Source organism: Phyllostomus hastatus, unplaced genomic scaffold (genome assembly GCF_019186645.2).
Source record: "Phyllostomus hastatus isolate PE091 unplaced genomic scaffold, TTU_PhHast_1.1 phas_scaffold_1224, whole genome shotgun sequence".
Classification (NCBI taxonomy): domain Eukaryota; kingdom Metazoa; phylum Chordata; class Mammalia; order Chiroptera; family Phyllostomidae; genus Phyllostomus; species Phyllostomus hastatus.
In genome coordinates, this window is record NW_025334008.1 from 2,214,824 (window position 1) to 2,230,856 (window position 16,033).

Sequence of the window (16,033 nt, forward strand, 5' to 3'; positions counted from 1 at the left end):
GCCCCTCTGAGTCTGTCCTGAGTCCTGCTCCCAGGGGACTGATCCTGTGTATTGTACAGAAGCTGTGTCTGCTTTCTTGTGTGGACAGTAGTGCCAGAGGGATAGGTGAGGACAGGGAGTTGAGTGTGGTGGTGTGGGTCTTCCTTGGTGCATGGGGACCTCACGGGGCGTGATCTGGAAAGTGGAAGTGCTTATTCTCCAAGGGCTGGGCCAGCTCCAGCACACTGGCTGCCCACTTCCTCCTCCCTGATCATCACCATTTTCCTTTCCCCCTGGGTTCCTGTTGGGGCTTCCTCTCAGTCCTGTGACACTGAGACCCTGACAGTTACTCCAGAAATGCTGGTGCTGCTGCTGCTGGCCCTGCTGTGGGCAGGTGAGTGCCCCAGGGGAGAGTGTGTTGGCTGGGGTGGAGGCTGTTCTGACTCTCCTTTCCCTGCAGGGTCCGTGACTCAGCATCAAGAATTCCAGCTGCGAGTGAAGGAGTCCGTGACAGTGCAGAAGGGCCAGTGCATCTTCGTGCCCTGCACTGTGATCTATCCCAATAAAGGTTGGAATGAGTCTGACCCAGCTCATGGCTACTGGTTCCAGGAAGGGGCCAACACAAACACGGATCCTCCTGTGGCCACAAACAACCCCAACTGTAAAGTGAGGAATGAGACCAGGGGCCGATTCCACCTCATGGGGGACCGGACCTCCAACTGCTCCCTGCATATCAGAGATGCACAGAAAAGGGACACAGGGAGATACTTCTTTAGGATAGAGCGAGGGTCCTATGTGAAAGAGAATTACAAAAACAACATGCTCTCTGTACATGTGACAGGTAAGAAATGGGGTCAAGGTGAGGACACATGGCTGGGTCCTGAGGGCTCCTGGGCTGGGAAGGAACCTTATTCTCCTCATCCTGGGAAGGACTCAGGAAGACTTATGGGAAGTGGATCCAGGGGCAGGCCTGGCACAGAGGCAATAGTTAGGGGCACACTCGGGGACCCCACCTCCAGGGCCTCAGTCTCTGTTTCCCTCTTCTTCAGATCTGGTACCTGACATCCACATCCAGGGGACACTGGTGTCTGGCCACCCCAACAACATTACCTGTACAGTGTCATGGGCCTGTGATAGAGAGACACCACCCATGTTCTCCTGGATGGGGCCCAACCTCACATCCCTGGGTCCCTGGACTCCTAACTCCTCAGTGCTCACCCTCACACCAGGGCCCCAGCACCACGGCACCAACCTCACCTGTCAGGTGTCCTTGGAGGGTGGCCAGGAAGGGCAGAGGACCATCCAGCTCAATGTGACCTGTGAGTACCTGGTCAGGACAGCAGTCCCTGGGGGTGGAGGGAGTTGGGGGTTAGGGTGCTGGGCCCTGCAAACCCAGGATGCAGAGGAAGGAAAGAGGACACCCAATTTCACCCCTTTCCTGTGTATACAGTTTGTGGATGGAAAGGGACATTGCCCACCTTTCTGCCATTGAACAGGGAATAATTATGTCTGTCTGCTTGTCCAGATGCACTCCAGAACCTAACCATCATGTCCTGGCAAGAAGGCACAGGTAGGGTGCATCTTCTGTCTGGGGGTGGTGGAAGTGGGTTTCCCTGCATCCTTCAGAGCAGAGCTGGGATTTCAGAACTCAGATGGGAGACAGACTTGGGCCAGGTGTGAGGACAGAAGAGGTGAGAAGGCTCCCACTCACTCCTTCTCAGCTTACAAACTGGCCTTCTCCACCCCTACCCCTCACAGGATACTGCATGAGGTTCTCAGATTTACAACACTGTGGTCAGATGTTCATAGAACTTACAAAGAAATAAGTTTAGCTCCCCCTGGCACCATCCATAGTTATTAAAATATTATTCACTATATTCCCTCTACTGTACTTTACATCCCATGACTATTTTTATAATGAGTAAGTTGTAATGCTATTTTTTAAATCTCCCTTAATTTCTTCCACTAGCCTCATGTAAACAGCCTGTACATGGCCACTCCATCATTCCTCAGAGGACTTCTTGCTTCTCTGGGAGCAGGCGGGGCCATGCCATACCCTGGTGGTAGTTGTGGTCTATGCCATCCTCTCACCATGCCCTCCATGCCAGCACCATTGCCTGGCCTGCTGCCATCCTTTCTTGAGCTCTGCTTAAACCTCTCTTCCTCCAGAAAGCCCTCCCTGACCTGCCAGTCTCATTCAAGTGCTGTCCTCAGGACTCCTTCAACACAGTTAACCCCCCATCATAAACTATACCTTACTGCTCTGTGAGAACCTGCTTTTGGAGCATCTTGTCCATGAGACTGTGAAGTGTGAGACATAGTTGAAATGGGCAGGTCATAGTGTACCTCTGTTGAGAGACATAAATGACAGTGTTCATCCAGAGAAATATGGGGTCTGCATTTGCACTAGAAGCCAAAGCAGGGGTTGTGGGGACCAGGATGGTCCAGCCAAACCCTCAGCAACCTCTAGCAGAGGATGTAGTATCTGCCCCTAGCCCTGTCCCCTTGGGGCTGAGCCCAGATGGTAGAGTCCATGGGATTATGGAAGGGAAGAAACTGATGTACATAAAGTATGGAGGGGGGAGATAGCATGTGCACAGAAGTGAGTAGAGACAGAGACAAAGGGAAATACAGAAATGAAAAGAGAGAGAGAGACATAGATGAAGAGGAGGATTGAGAGAAAGAGCCACAGAGAGGCAAGGACATACAGGCAGGGAGAGAGGGAGACAGAGGGAGACCTAACCACAGGGGGGCTGGACTCTCTCTCTGTCTTTCCAGGATATAAAGTTCTGTCCAACGGCTCATCTCTCCAAGTCCAGGAGGGCAAGTCCCTGCACCTGGTGTGTAAAGCTGACAGCAACCCACCTGCTCATATGAGGTGGACCCGGGGCAGCCTGACCCTTGAGTCCACAGACCCAGGGGTCCTGAAGCTGCCCCAGGTGGAACTGGAGGACCATGGGAAATACATCTGCCGAGCTCAGCAGCACGAGTCAGTCTCTCTGGAAGCCTCTGTGACCCTCAGTGTGAAAAGTGAGTAAGAATACATCTGGGGCAGGGCCCTGGGGTGTTGGGGAGGAGAGAGGCTCCTCTGATCCCTCCCGTTTCTCCCCATAGACCCCCCACAGCTGCAGGGACCCTCCTGCTCCTGGGAGGATGAGGGTCTCCACTGCAGCTGCTCCTCCCAAACTCAACCGGCCCCCTCCCTGAGCTGGCAGCTGGGGGAGGGGCTGCTGGAGGGGAACCACAGCAATGTCTCCCAGAAGGTTACCTTCCACTCAGCAAAGCCCTGGGCCAACAGCTCCCTGAGTGTCCGTGGGGAGCTTACTTCCAACCTCAGGCTGGCATGTGAGGCCCAGAATGCCCATGGGAAAGAGACAGTGACTGTCCTGCTGGTATCAGGTAAGGTGTGAGGGGGGAAGCTCAGGTAGGGGGCACACAGCTCTGGACCCTAGAAGACACTGAGTGGGAGAGAAAGTGTCCTGACTCTGGGCAAAGGGACACTGGAGTCCAGGCCCCTGAGACATTTGGCTGGGGAGGGGGCTGGGCAACCTGGATGCTGCAGTCTTATGAAGGGGTGGGGGACAAAGTAGTCCTGGATGGGTGCGGGCACAGTCGACAGCATGGATTCGAGAAGGCGCGGTCTCAGATACATGCTTAGTGTAACAGGAACTCACCCCAGGTGTCTCATCCCTGCAGGGAGACCAGGATATAGGACAGGAGTGATTCAGGGGGCTGTTGGGGGAGCTGGTGCCACAGGCCTGCTGGCTGTCTGCTTCGGCCTCATCACGTGAGTGGGTGAAGGCCCCAAGCTGGGCGAAGGACTCAGGAGGTGGAGTTGGTGTTGTGTGGGGGCGGGGACACAAAGAATCTCCTAACCTGAAAGCCCAGAGTTATGACAGGGTGATATATCTGGGAAGAGTGCCACTAGTTGAGGCAGAGTCAGGAAGTCAGCCTCCTGGCACCTTGGCCAGGTGCACTGTGTTCCCATCACCTGGCTGCAGCTGTCTAGGAGGAGGGACGTGTGTTCCTGTCCTGGTCCCTGCAGCCAGGGAGCAGCCTCCACACCTGCCTCTGCGAGCCCTGCCAGGCCCCCAGGTGCGAGCCAGCTGGGCTGAAAGGCTCTGTCTTTGTCCTCAGACTGAGGATCTTCAGGAAGAAATGGACAGAAAAGGCAGAGAGCCAGGAAGGCAACTCCCAGGTGAGTACCAGGGGCCACATTCCACCCAGTGTTCCTGTGGTGAATACAGGTGTTCCTCCTCTGCCCCCAAACTTGACCCTCCCCCAGGTTTCCTGGCACTGCCCCTCAGGTCTGAGAAATGTCCTCTCCTGCCTCCCCAAGAGCCTGTCTTGGCCAAATCCTGTCCCATTTTTCTTATAGCAACGCTCTTCTCCTTCATTGCCATTTTCCTTTGGTTGCTTTTCGGCAGAGCCCCCAAGTATTACTCAGTGTCCCCTACTCCATCTCCCCTTCCCAAACATTCCCCTCACAGCTGTTGTGCTCCTGCCATTAACATCAGCGAGTCCAACAGAAATACAATGTGAACAATGTTTATAACTTACAACTTCCTAGGAGTGGTGTCAAAACAGTAGGGAGGAACATGAGATCAACTTTCCTATTTGTAAAATGGGATAACAGTCATATCCATGGAGAGAGGTGATAAGAATTACATGAGATTAGTAATAAGTACAAGCTTTTATGATTAAAATTTGTTAATGGTACAAATGGGTAAATGAGTGAATGAATAAGTGAGTGAATCATCAGGAAATTGGTGTGAAATGGATAAATGAATAAGACCCTCCAAGCCCCAGGTACCCATCTTCAGACCCCAAAGGCCAGCTCGGACACCCCTCTCTCCTCCCACTCAGGGTCACCTGAATGCACCCTCCTACCACCACCTGCCCACAGAGCAGGCCACCTCCCCCTCAGAGCATGAGCTCCACTACGCTGCTCTCAGTTTCCACAACATGAAACCACACAACCCTCAGGCCCAGGAGACCCCATACTCTCAGGTCAAGATCCGGAAATGATGGTGCACCCTCACCTGCAGGAGCTGGCTGGAGCCCAGTAAAGGCATCTCCAAAAAGAAAGGTGTGTCAAGGTCTGATTCTTAAACAGGTAACAGCCCTCTGAGCCAAAGGTCATGAATGGAAACATGAAGTTCCTTGGAGTGGCTGAGGTGGCAGAGATTCCTGGGTTCAAATCCAGGCTCAGCTACTTACTGAGGGTGTTCCAGCAGGCAAGTCACTTTATCTCTGTGTGCCTCAGTTTCCTGCTCTGTAACGTGGGGGATAATTTGGTGACCTACATTGTTAAGTGAGAAAACATGCACCATTGGCATTAAGGACATTGTTGTGTACTAAGTTCACCTCAGGTCAGAGGGAGATGTCACTTTTGGCTCTACCTCTATCTTCTGCTTCGTTGACTATTTTTAAGAACATGTGTTATCACCATTGGGTGGAGAGGAACTTGTACTATTTAAAAATATTTCTATTTCTAAATGTAACTTTTTGGCAGGAAAAGATATTTCCCAATACATGTATGTAACAAAGGGTTCATCCAGAGTGAATAAAGACTGTGTAAAGATCTTCCAAAAATCAAAGAGAGAAGGCAGACAACTCAGGAAAAAAAATGGGATATTCCAAGGGCCAATAAGCACATGGAAAAACTGCAGGCTTCAGCAGCGATCAGGGAACTGCAAATAGAATCTGCACTGCTCCACCACCATGCAGCACCACACTGGTGAAAATAAAAGGAATATGAAAAATAGTAGGTGTTGAGAACATTGCACTGAGTGAAAAAAGAGCCAGTCACAGAAAGACAGACACTGTGACCCCACTTACACCCTGTATCTACTGCCATTAAACTCTGAGAAACAGAGGGCACAGGGCCCCTGGGGAGGAGACATGGGAAGTAGCTACAGAGTTTCAGTTTTGCAATATGAAGACACTCTAGAGAATCATGGACAACCACATGAGCAGACTCAACACCACTGTGCTGTGCACTTGAAAATAGTGAAGGATTTTATGTTTTTTTTTCTTTTTTTCTAATTTTATTTTAATCATTGCTCAAGTAGAGTTTTCTGTTGTTTACTCCCATCCCAGCCTGCCCTCCCCGCTCCCTCCTAACCTCTCTCCCATTTCCACACCCCCTAGTTTTTGTCCATGTGTCCTTTATGTTTGTTCCTGTAAACTCTTCCCATTCTCCCCCGAAATTCCCTCCCCTCTCTCCTCTGGTCACTGTCAGCCTGTTCTCTATTTCAGTGTCTTTGGTTATATTTTGCTTGTTTGTTTGTTTTGTTGTTTAGGCTCCTGTTAAAGGTGAAATCATATGGTATTTGTCTTTCACTGCCTGGCTTATTTCACTTAGCATGATGCTTTCCAGCTCCATCCATGCTGTTCCAAAGGGTAGGAACTCTTTTCTTTCTGCTGCATAGAATTCCATTGTGTAAATGTACCATAGTTGTTTTTTGGTTTTGTTTTTCTTTTAGTTTAATCATTGTTCAAGTACAGTTTTCTCCCTTTTACTCCCATTGCAGCCCACCCACCTAGCCCTCCCCACCTCCCTCCCATTACTACGCTCCCTAGTTTTTGTCCATGTGCCATTTATATTTGTTCCTATAAACCCTTCTCACTCTCCCCTGAAATTCCCTCTCCTCTCCCCTCTGGTCACTGTCAGCCTGTCCTCTATTTCAGTGTCTTTGGTTATATTTTGCTTGTTTCTTTGTTTTGTTGTTTAGGTTCCTGTTTAAGGTGAGATCATATGGTATTTGTCTTTCACTGCCTGGCTTGTTTTGCTTAGCATGATGCTTTCCAGTTCCATCCAAGCTGTTCCAAAGGGTAGGAGCTCCTTTCTTTCTGCTGCATAGAACTCCATTGTGTAAATGTACCATAGTTTTTTGATCCACTCATTTACTGATGGGCATCTAGGTTGCTTCCAGCACTTGGCTATTGTAAATTGTGCTGCTATGAACATTGGGGTGCATAGGGTCATTTGTATTGGTGTTTCAGGGTTCTTCAGATATAATCCCAGCAGTGGAATTGCTGGGTCAAAAGACAGATCCATTTTTAGTTTTCTGAGGAAGTTCCATACTGTTTTCCATAGTGGTTGTACCAGTCTGCAATCCCACCAATAGTGCACTAGGGTTCCCTTTTCTCCACAACCTCTCCAACACTTGTTGTTTGTTGTTATTCTTCAACATAATAAAGGCCATATATGACAGACCTATAGCCAACATCATACTCAATGGGCAAAAAACTAAAATTTTTTCTACTAAGATCAGGAACAAGACAAGGCTGTCCACTCTCACCACTTCTATTCAATATAGTATTGGAAGTGTTAGCCACAGTGATCAGACAAGAAAAGGAAATAAAAGGCATCCAAATTAGAAAGGAGGAAACAAAACTGTCAATGTTTGAAGATGACATGATAGTGTACATAAACAATTCTATAGACTCAGCCAAAAGACTACTTGATGTAATAAATTAATTTGGGAAAACAGCAGGATACAAAGGATTATGTGTTTTTAACCACAATAAAGAAAAGTAGCATATAGTGGTTATCAGAGGCTTGAGACTGAGGGACTAGGTAGGCTGTTTGTGTTCAACGGGTACAGAATTTCAGTTCAGGGTGAGAAAGAACTTCTGGAGGTGGATGGTAGTGATGGTTGCACAAAGTGAATGTGCTGAAGGCCACTAAAGTGTACACTTAAAAATAGCTAAAGAGTTTTATGTTGTGTGTGCCTTAGAGCAATCAAAACATTTTGAAAGACAATCAAGTGTTGGTTGGGATGTGGAGCCACTGGGACTTGGGCACATGCTGATGGGGAGGAGAACTGGGACAACCTCTTGGGAAACACTGAGCATACAAGCCAGCACTTCCACCCCGGGGGGCAGAGCTAACACAGAAGTGTGCAAATGCCCTGAAACGTGCACCTGGAGGTCCCCAGAAGCACTCCCTGTGAGGGCTGAGCAATGCAACCTCCCCAAATTCCCATCTACAGGTCCACATAGTGCAGATTATTGACACAGTGGAAGATGCAAATAACAACCCTGCACCAAGCATGTGAATCCTACCAACACTATGTTGAGGAAAAGAACCCACACACAAAGAGGATGTGCTGTGTGATACCATTAACATGAGGTTCAGAAGCAGACAAAACTCATCTTTGGGCCCTGGCTGGTGTATCTCAGTGGATTGAGCATGGGCTGCAAAGCAAAGGTTCATGAGTTTGAATCCCAGTCAGGGCACATACCTGGGTTGTGAGCGAGGTCCCCAGTGGGGGCCACGGGAGAGGCAACAACACATCGATGTTTCTCTTCCTCTTTTATGCCCTCCCTTCCCTTCTGTATAAAAACAAATAAAATATATTTTCTAACAAAACCTCATTTTTGGTACTAGAAATCTGGAGCTTGGTCACCCTGAGGGGGAAGTGATGGGAAGATGGCAGGGGGGCCCTTCTAGGGGTTCAGGTAAGGGTGTGCTTCTTGATCTGGGCACAAGTTGCTCATGTGTATTCAGTCTATGAACCATTTTATTTATTTATTTTTACCCTCATCTGGGGATCAGGAAGGGGTGTTCCACCTGAGACCCTGAGGGGAACCTCAGGCTTTGGTACAAGTCCTCCCTCTGAGCCCCAACATGCTGTACCCACAACACCCTCCCAGGATAAGGACATCCAAGTGCTGTCCCAGGGCCACTTTGAATGTCCCTGTGGCTTCTCTTGCAGCAGGATCCATACCCATCACACCCAGGCAGGCTGGTTCTTTTTGTAATTATGTCTCACATAGGACTCTCTCTCCAACCTGAAGAAGTATCTCCCTGGGTCTGTTCCCTGTCTGTTGGTCTCTGATGTGCAGGGAGCAGCTGCAGTTCCCAGGATCCCCAAGGAGCTGGAATCGGCCCTGGGTCTCCTCCTGCACTTGGTGATCTCGGTTGTTTGTGGCTGCAGGAGGATCTTGTAATTCATTAGCCCTTTCCGAGAACCAGTAGCCATAAGCAGGAGTGGCATACTTCCAGTTGTTCCTCAAGTAGAAAAAGGAGCAGGGCACAGAGAGGCTCAGGCCCTCCTTCACCATCAGAGACCTCTGTAGGGTCACCTGATATCTGAACCAAGGTCACTGTGGGGAAAGCAGGGTCAGCAGCTGCCCTCACCCACACACAGCCTTCCCCTCAGGCTCTCACCTGCCCACAGCAGGGCCAGCAGCAGCAGCAGCAGCAGCAGCATCGCTGTCTAGGAGGAGGTCTGGTTCCTGTGGGTGAAAAAGAATAAAGGCAGTGGGAGGGGGGCTGTGGGAGGGGGGTTGTGGGGAGACCACAGAAGCTGGGAGGAGCATGAGATCTTGGCTTCTGCTGGCCATTTGCAAAAGAGGAACCTCAGAGCCAAACTGTGTTCCTCTCTGCACAGAACCAGGGACACCCCACAGCCCAGACATGCTGGTGCCCAGGGAAGAGCAGACAGGGAGCTGACTGTGAGTCTTGCCCACCTCGGGGCTCCCCTGCAGCACCAGAGCAGGACAAGGACCTCTGAGTACAGACACATGAGTCTCCAAAGGGCCCCCATCAGAGGGGCTGGTCATCTCCTGCATGAGCAGGAGTCAGAAACTCATCTGGCAGCCGTGCTGGGTCCCACAGGGTGTAGGGCTTGTAATTTTCCTGTGAGAGTTGGGGAGAGTTGGGGTCCTTGTGAGGAGAAGGCAGTGCTCACTCACTCACTCATTCATTCATTCAGAAGTACTTGGTGAGCATCTAAGTGTTAGTGGCTGAAGGGGAGCCTTGGTAGGAACTAAGTGGCTGAAGACAAGACAAGAGAGGGCCCATGGACCTGGTTTGTGTTTCTGAGACAGCCCTCACCACAGACACCCCGCCCCCAACACAGGAAGGCTGTGTTCACTGGGGAGTTGACCACGTCTCTGCTCCCATTCTAAGTATTTTCTTTTTAAAAAAATTTTTTTAAGATTTTATTTTATTTTAATTTTTAGAGAGGGAAGGGAGGGAGGGAGAGAGAGAGAGAAACATCAATGTGCAGTTGCTGGGGTTATGGCCTTCCACCCAGGCATGTACCCTGCCTGGGAATTGAACCTGCGATACTTTGGATCGCAGCCTGCGCTCAATCCACTGAGCTATGCCAGCCAGGGCTAGTATTTTCTAAACATATGAGTGTGGGGTGTTTTATGCTGAGTAACTGCAAGGCTGCTTTCCAAAGCAGATGCACAGCTTTGCAGTGGACAGCAAATCAGAAGAGGTCAGTTTCCTTCTCACTCACTCCCACAGTTCTTCTTTTGTCTTTTAATTTTTTGATAATAGTCAACTTACAGAATCATGGTGAAACCTCCTTGTGTGATTTGATTTAAACTTATCTCATATTGGTAATGTTGAACATACTTTCATGTATTTATTGACTATTTGTACATCTTTATAGGAATGTCTATTCAAATAATTGACCAAATTGTAAGTAGGGTACTTTCTGTTTCTTGTTGTTAATGACCGCATTTCTATATGGAATTTTTTTTTATTATAGCTTTATAAAAATATCTTGGATATATTCTGGGTTCAAGTCATTCATGAAGTCTACATTGTAGATATTTTTCTCTAAGTCTATAACTTTTCCTTTAACTCTCTTAATAGGGGCTCTTTTACAACAGCAAGCCCCTGTTGCCCAGACATGTGTCCCTCACAGGGTGACCCTCTACTGCATCAGTATGTGGGAGAACAAGGCAGCCTAAGCCTGGAGGCCACATGGGGACATTCATGGGGGGTAGCAGGTCACATGGGCAGTGCCAAGGCTGAATATGGCCAACCAAAAAGAGCCTGGTACCTGCAAACATTACCTGATCAGGAAAGGGTCTTTGCAGATAGGATGGAGGTGAGGATATTGACCTGGAGAGGATCCTCCTTTGTCAGGGTTCGTCCCTGAATGTAGTCATACATGTCCTCTAAGGGATACACAGCAGGTGACCTTCTACACACAGAGCAGGAGGAGGCAGTGTGGCCAAGAGACAGGCTGTAGTGACCCAGACACCAACCAAGGGTGGCCAACAGCCCTGGTCCCTGGGAATCACAAAGGTGGACTCTCCCCTCTAATCTCTGAGGATGAGAGTCCCACCGACAACGGGATTTCCACACCTCAGAACTCTTCTCATCACAGGGTTCAGAACATCTGACCCCAAGGTGTGGCAACTAGTCCTACTCTGTTCCAGGGGCCTCAGCCAAGAGGTTAGAGGTTAGAAGTACAGAATGAGAAGATATTTTACTTCCTGCATGAACTTTTGGCCCCAAAAACCAAGAAAATAAAACTTTACCATAAAAGGCCCTGAGTGTGTGGTAATTTGTTTCAATGGCCTCAGGAAAGCAATATAGGCAGGAATTCATGGGGAACCTCTGGGGAAAAGCAGAAAGAACTGAGAAAAGACCTCCTTCACTACACCCACTCCTCTGTTCCTCTTTGCAGGCAAACTTCTCAGAGGGTTTTCTGGACCCTGAGTTCCCATATCCCCTCCTCCCATTCTCTGCTGATCCTGCTCCAATCCCATCTTCACACCATTCCCACCAACAGAGATCCAGTGATGATGTGTTTTATTGTGTCTTCTCTTCTCTGTGTCCTCCCTCACCACTGCCACCCTCTCACACTGACACATGTGCCCCCATCTCCAGTCCTGACCATCTCCTCATCTCCATCATTCACACCTGCTCTCTCACTTATGTGCCCCGGTGGTCATGAGGTGGCTTCTCAGAATGAACATCCCCTCAAAACCCCTCTCTGGTCCCTGAAACACAAGCCGTCTCTTCTGTGGCTCAGTGCTGTAGTGGCTTCAGTGACTTAAATTTCACCCTTTTGTCTCCAGAAGGACAGTTTCTGGACGAAATGGATTTTTGGTGCTGTGTTCACAGCCGCATCCCCAGTGTCTACAAGACTGCACACAGTAGGGGTTCAGTCACACTAGTAAAGAGACTATAAATAAACAAGTAAGTATTATTTTCTTCAAAACCACATAAGAATTACACACACACTTGGAGACATAGGAATCTGAAGGGAAGGGCATTTCAGCAGGAGGAGCTGCACATGCAGTCTCAGAGTCACAGAGGCCCTGGCCCAGCTGGGTTTGGAGTTGGTGTGAGATTCCAGAAGAGGGTGGAATCCATTGGAGAGTCCAGCAGGGCACAGTCCATGCCCGGCTTAAATCATCCTATGGAGTTTGTCCCTCGTCCCCAGCCGTGGAGAGGAAACGTCACTGATCAAACCATGTGGGACATGGATGACAGGTGTCTGCAAACAGAGCTGGGAGGCCTGGGTTGAGGACCGAGGTGGAAGTAGGACACTGATGGGTGCAGAGACCCAGGAAGAGATGAGGCCCCAGGAACATCCAGGGCCAGCATGGGGAGGAGATGGACATTCAGCTGAGCTGTGATAAAGAGGAAGGGTGGACAACACTTAGTGGTTTACTAAATCACAAAGAAGGAAGGGAGGGCACTTTGTCATCTGTGTGACCAGGACCCAGTAAAGAAGTAGGCTCAGGGAGGAAGGTGGCAGCTCTGCTCTAACCACAGTAAGCAGGGCAATCCCAGCTTACTACCATCCTGGAGGTGGTGTCACTGAAATGTTGGGTAGTGAGAGTCCTGGATCACTCACCTGGGACATTAACCCGATTCCTTGTTTGTATCTTTCATGCCCCTTGTGAGCTTTGTCACCTTCCTCCTGTGGTACCTGACTCTGAGAGAAGAGACCAGGGTTTTCCAGGCTGGTTGGATCAGGGTGCTGTGGGCAGCAGGGCCAACCCCCTGTTTCTTTCTCAAGGGATAGAGGAGAGAGTGAAGTGGGGGAGGGCAAGTCTCACAGATTATGCTGAGCACAGTAGGTGCCTCCCAGCCTGGACACTCATGATGGCTGTGCATGTGGGGTCCTCACCCACCACCCCTTCACTTCTTGCCAGCACAAGCTCTGATTCATCAGTGTCCCTGTCCCTGGTTCTGGACTGAGCCATGATCCCCTTGCCCTCCCCTTCCCTCCCTCCCTCCTGGGGCAGAGCTCACATGAGAATGATGATGCAGAGGCAGATGACCAAGGTCTTAGTAGTTGCTTCCACACTGGCCACCAAAACCACCACTGGCCTGGGCCCTGATTTTCCTACAGAAAGGAGGGACAAGGAAGGAGTCATCTGCTCAATGGCAATCCCGTGTTCTTCGGCTCCACTGGGAACCTGGAGTTCGTCCTCCAGGCTTTCCTCCATCAATAGACTCGGGACTGCCTGTGCCTTTACCCTTGAACCTGCCCTGACCCCCTGTAGTGGGACATAAAATAAAAGGCCTCAGTTGGAATTCATCAAAATAAAACATTGTGTTCATTGATTAACATTATGGAAGAAGTGAAAAGCCAACCCATTTAATTAGAGAAATGTTTGCTAATGGTAGATCTGATAACGTTTTTACCCAGCACATATCAACAAGTCTTACAGTCCTGGCTGGTGGCTCATTTGATTAGAGTGTCATCCCAAAGTGCCAAGGTTGTGGTCAAGGCACATGCAAGAAGCAACCAATGAATCCATAAATAAGTGTAACAACAAATCAATATCTCTCTCTATTTCTTCCTTCCCTCACTCTATAATTGATTTACAATAAAAATCTTAAACAAAAAACATTCTTACAACTCAACAACAGAAAGTAAAATAACCCCAGTAAAAAATGGGTAAAGGACTTGAAAAGATTGTCTTCAAAGGTGGATACAAATGAGCAGTAACTGCATGGGAAAATAAATGGCTTCATTGTTATTACATGGAAATGCAAATCAAAGGTGTGCTGAAATAGCCCTTCACTTGTGACCTATAATATTTTTCAAGGAGAATAACAATACAAGTCACTGTGAGGAGAAATTGGAAGGTTTAGACTTGCTTTTGGGAACCTGAAATGAAGCTGCCACCATGAAGATCACTCTGCAGTTTCTTCTAACAGTGACACAAGAAACTACCCTGTGACCCAGCAATTCCACTCCCAAGCATGTGCCCAAAATACATATTTTCCAACAGAAAAAGATAACCAATATTCACAGCAATGTTCTCACCATCAAAAAGTGGAAACACTCAAATGTCTGTCTACTGATGAATGGATGAATGTGACACATCGGTACAATGGAGTGTTATCAAATACTATGTACAGAAGTTGTGTTATGGAATTGTCCACCTGCGCCTATATGATATTAATAACTAATGTCATCTCAATACATTGAATGAAAGAGTAAAACAATAAAGAAAAAGTTAAGAATAAAGACATTGAAGATGATAGGACAAAAACTAACTGTGAGCCCGGGGGACTCATCAAGAGAAGGTCTATCAGGAGCCCCGAGAGGCTGCTCTGCATGTGGGAGGTGCCTTGTTCTCCTGGTGTGGCTGACAGGGGCTGGAGAGTCCTCGGGATGGGGGTGGCCAGTTTTACAACTGCTCACAGGGGCCAGGGGGAGGAGTTAGAAGAAGGAGCACTCTGTTCTTAGGGTGCTGGGCACCCAGGTGAACCAGGGTGAGGGAGACTCCTGGCCCTGCCCTGACTTGGAAGAGGCCTGCAGCCCATAAAGGGCTCCTTCCTACCTGGGCCGTCTCCTGGGATGACACCAATTGGTGGGTTCTGGGGGGCACCTGGGACAGGAAGAGAGGGTGGGATGGGGTGAGACATGTGTAGGTAACTCCCCATCCCCCATCCTTAGAGACCACAGTAATGTAAGACACACAGGGCTGTGCCCTCTGGGTCTCCTGCTCAGCCAGGCCTCTAAGACAAAGGCACCTGCACAGCAGCCTGGCTCTCCTGCTCCCACACCCTCAGGGACCCTGCTGTTCTGACCCAGCACTCACAGGTGACATTGAGCTGGATGGTTCTCTCCACAGTCACACCCACTGAGGGAAACTGCACCTGACAGGTGAGGTTGGTCCCATGGTCCTGGGGCCGTGGGGTGAGAGTGAGCATGGAGGACAGTTGTGTCCTGGGGCCCAGGGAGGTGTGAGCAGCTGACGTCCAAGAGAAGAGGTGGGGCGTTCCCCGCTCACAGGCCCAGGGCACAGAACATGTCAGGTTCATGGGGCGGCCGCACTCCAGGTTTTCTGGTATGAGGATGTCAGGTGTGTGGTTGAAGGCTGGTGAGGAGAAGTGGGGACAGGGGATCAAAAAGAGGGTCCAAGGTGTGGCCCTGAGAGATACCTCAGGCTTTGGTCCAGCTCCTCCCTCTGAGCCCCACCATGCTGTTCCCCCTCCCCCTCTCAGGATGGGCCCATGCCAGCCCTACCCCGGGGCCACTGTGAACTTCCACTGTGGCCTATCCAGGGAACACTTCCTTACCTGTCACATGCACAGTGAGCTTATCCTGTATGAAAGAATGTTTTACAACAGTTCCTCCCTCCACCCGGAAAAAGTACGATCCACCATCTGTCCTCCTGGCATCTCTGATTTCCAGGGAGCAGTTGTAGTTCCTGGGGTCCCCAGAGAGAAAGAATCGGCCCTGGGTCTCCTCCTGCACTTCTCGATCTCGGTTGTTTGTGGCAACTGGAGCATCCCAGTCTGTTTTAGCCCCATCCCGGAACCAGTAGCCATAAGTGGGGGGAGCATAATACCGGTTGTTCTTCGAGTAGTTGAAGGAGCAGAGCACAGAGACACACAGGCCCTCCTGCACTGTCACAGGCCCCTGAAATGCCACCTGGTATCCTCTGTCCTGAGCCAGGGACCCTGGGGAAAAAGCAGGGTCAGCAGCTGCCCTCACCAACCCACAGCCTTCCCCTCAGGCTCTCACCTGCCCACAGCAGGGCCAACAGGAAAAGCAGCAGCATCGCTGACAAGGAGGGTGTCTGGCTCCTATGGGTGAAAAAGAATGAAGGAGGTAGGAGGGGGCTGTGGGGAGACCACAGAAGCTGGGAGGAGCACGAGATCTTGTTTGTTTATAAAAGAGGAACCTCAGAGCCAAAGTGCACCCTCTCTGCATAGAACTGGAAAACACTCCTGCCACCCAGAGATACTGGCCATCCACCCAGAGAAGAGCAGACAGGGAGCTGACCCTGAGTGCTAGCCCCTTTGTGGCTCCCCTGC

The 16,033-nt window shown here is 49.8% G+C and overlaps 2 protein-coding genes across 3 annotated transcripts; one reads left to right on the plus strand and one right to left on the minus strand.

The window, feature by feature from the left end:
* The first annotated feature begins 239 nt into the window (after window positions 1-239).
* Window positions 240-5,067, plus strand: LOC123830233 (sialic acid-binding Ig-like lectin 5). Its single transcript, XM_045856234.1, has 9 exons — window positions 240-373; window positions 440-820; window positions 1,029-1,298; window positions 1,505-1,549; window positions 2,758-3,009; window positions 3,094-3,378; window positions 3,676-3,766; window positions 4,117-4,177; window positions 4,846-5,067. Exons 1-9 carry the CDS (start codon window positions 337-339, stop codon window positions 5,005-5,007), a joined length of 1,584 nt encoding a protein of 527 aa, XP_045712190.1. The 5' UTR covers window positions 240-336; the 3' UTR covers window positions 5,008-5,067.
* Window positions 5,068-11,928: 6,861 nt separating this feature from the next.
* On the minus strand, window positions 11,929-15,800 carry LOC123830237 (myeloid cell surface antigen CD33-like). 2 transcript variants are annotated; one of them, XM_045856244.1, is made up of 7 exons: window positions 15,741-15,800; window positions 15,293-15,676; window positions 14,812-15,090; window positions 14,551-14,598; window positions 13,007-13,100; window positions 12,606-12,686; window positions 12,238-12,378 (listed from the first exon to the last, which is right to left on the minus strand). In XM_045856244.1, exons 1-6 carry the CDS (start codon window positions 15,775-15,777, stop codon window positions 12,614-12,616), a joined length of 915 nt encoding a protein of 304 aa, XP_045712200.1. In that variant the 5' UTR covers window positions 15,778-15,800; the 3' UTR covers window positions 12,238-12,378; window positions 12,606-12,613. The 2 variants fall into 2 exon arrangements, with proteins under 2 accessions (XP_045712199.1, XP_045712200.1); XM_045856243.1 differs by lacking the exon at window positions 12,606-12,686 and having other exon boundaries at window positions 11,929-12,378.
* Window positions 15,801-16,033: the final 233 nt, after the last annotated feature.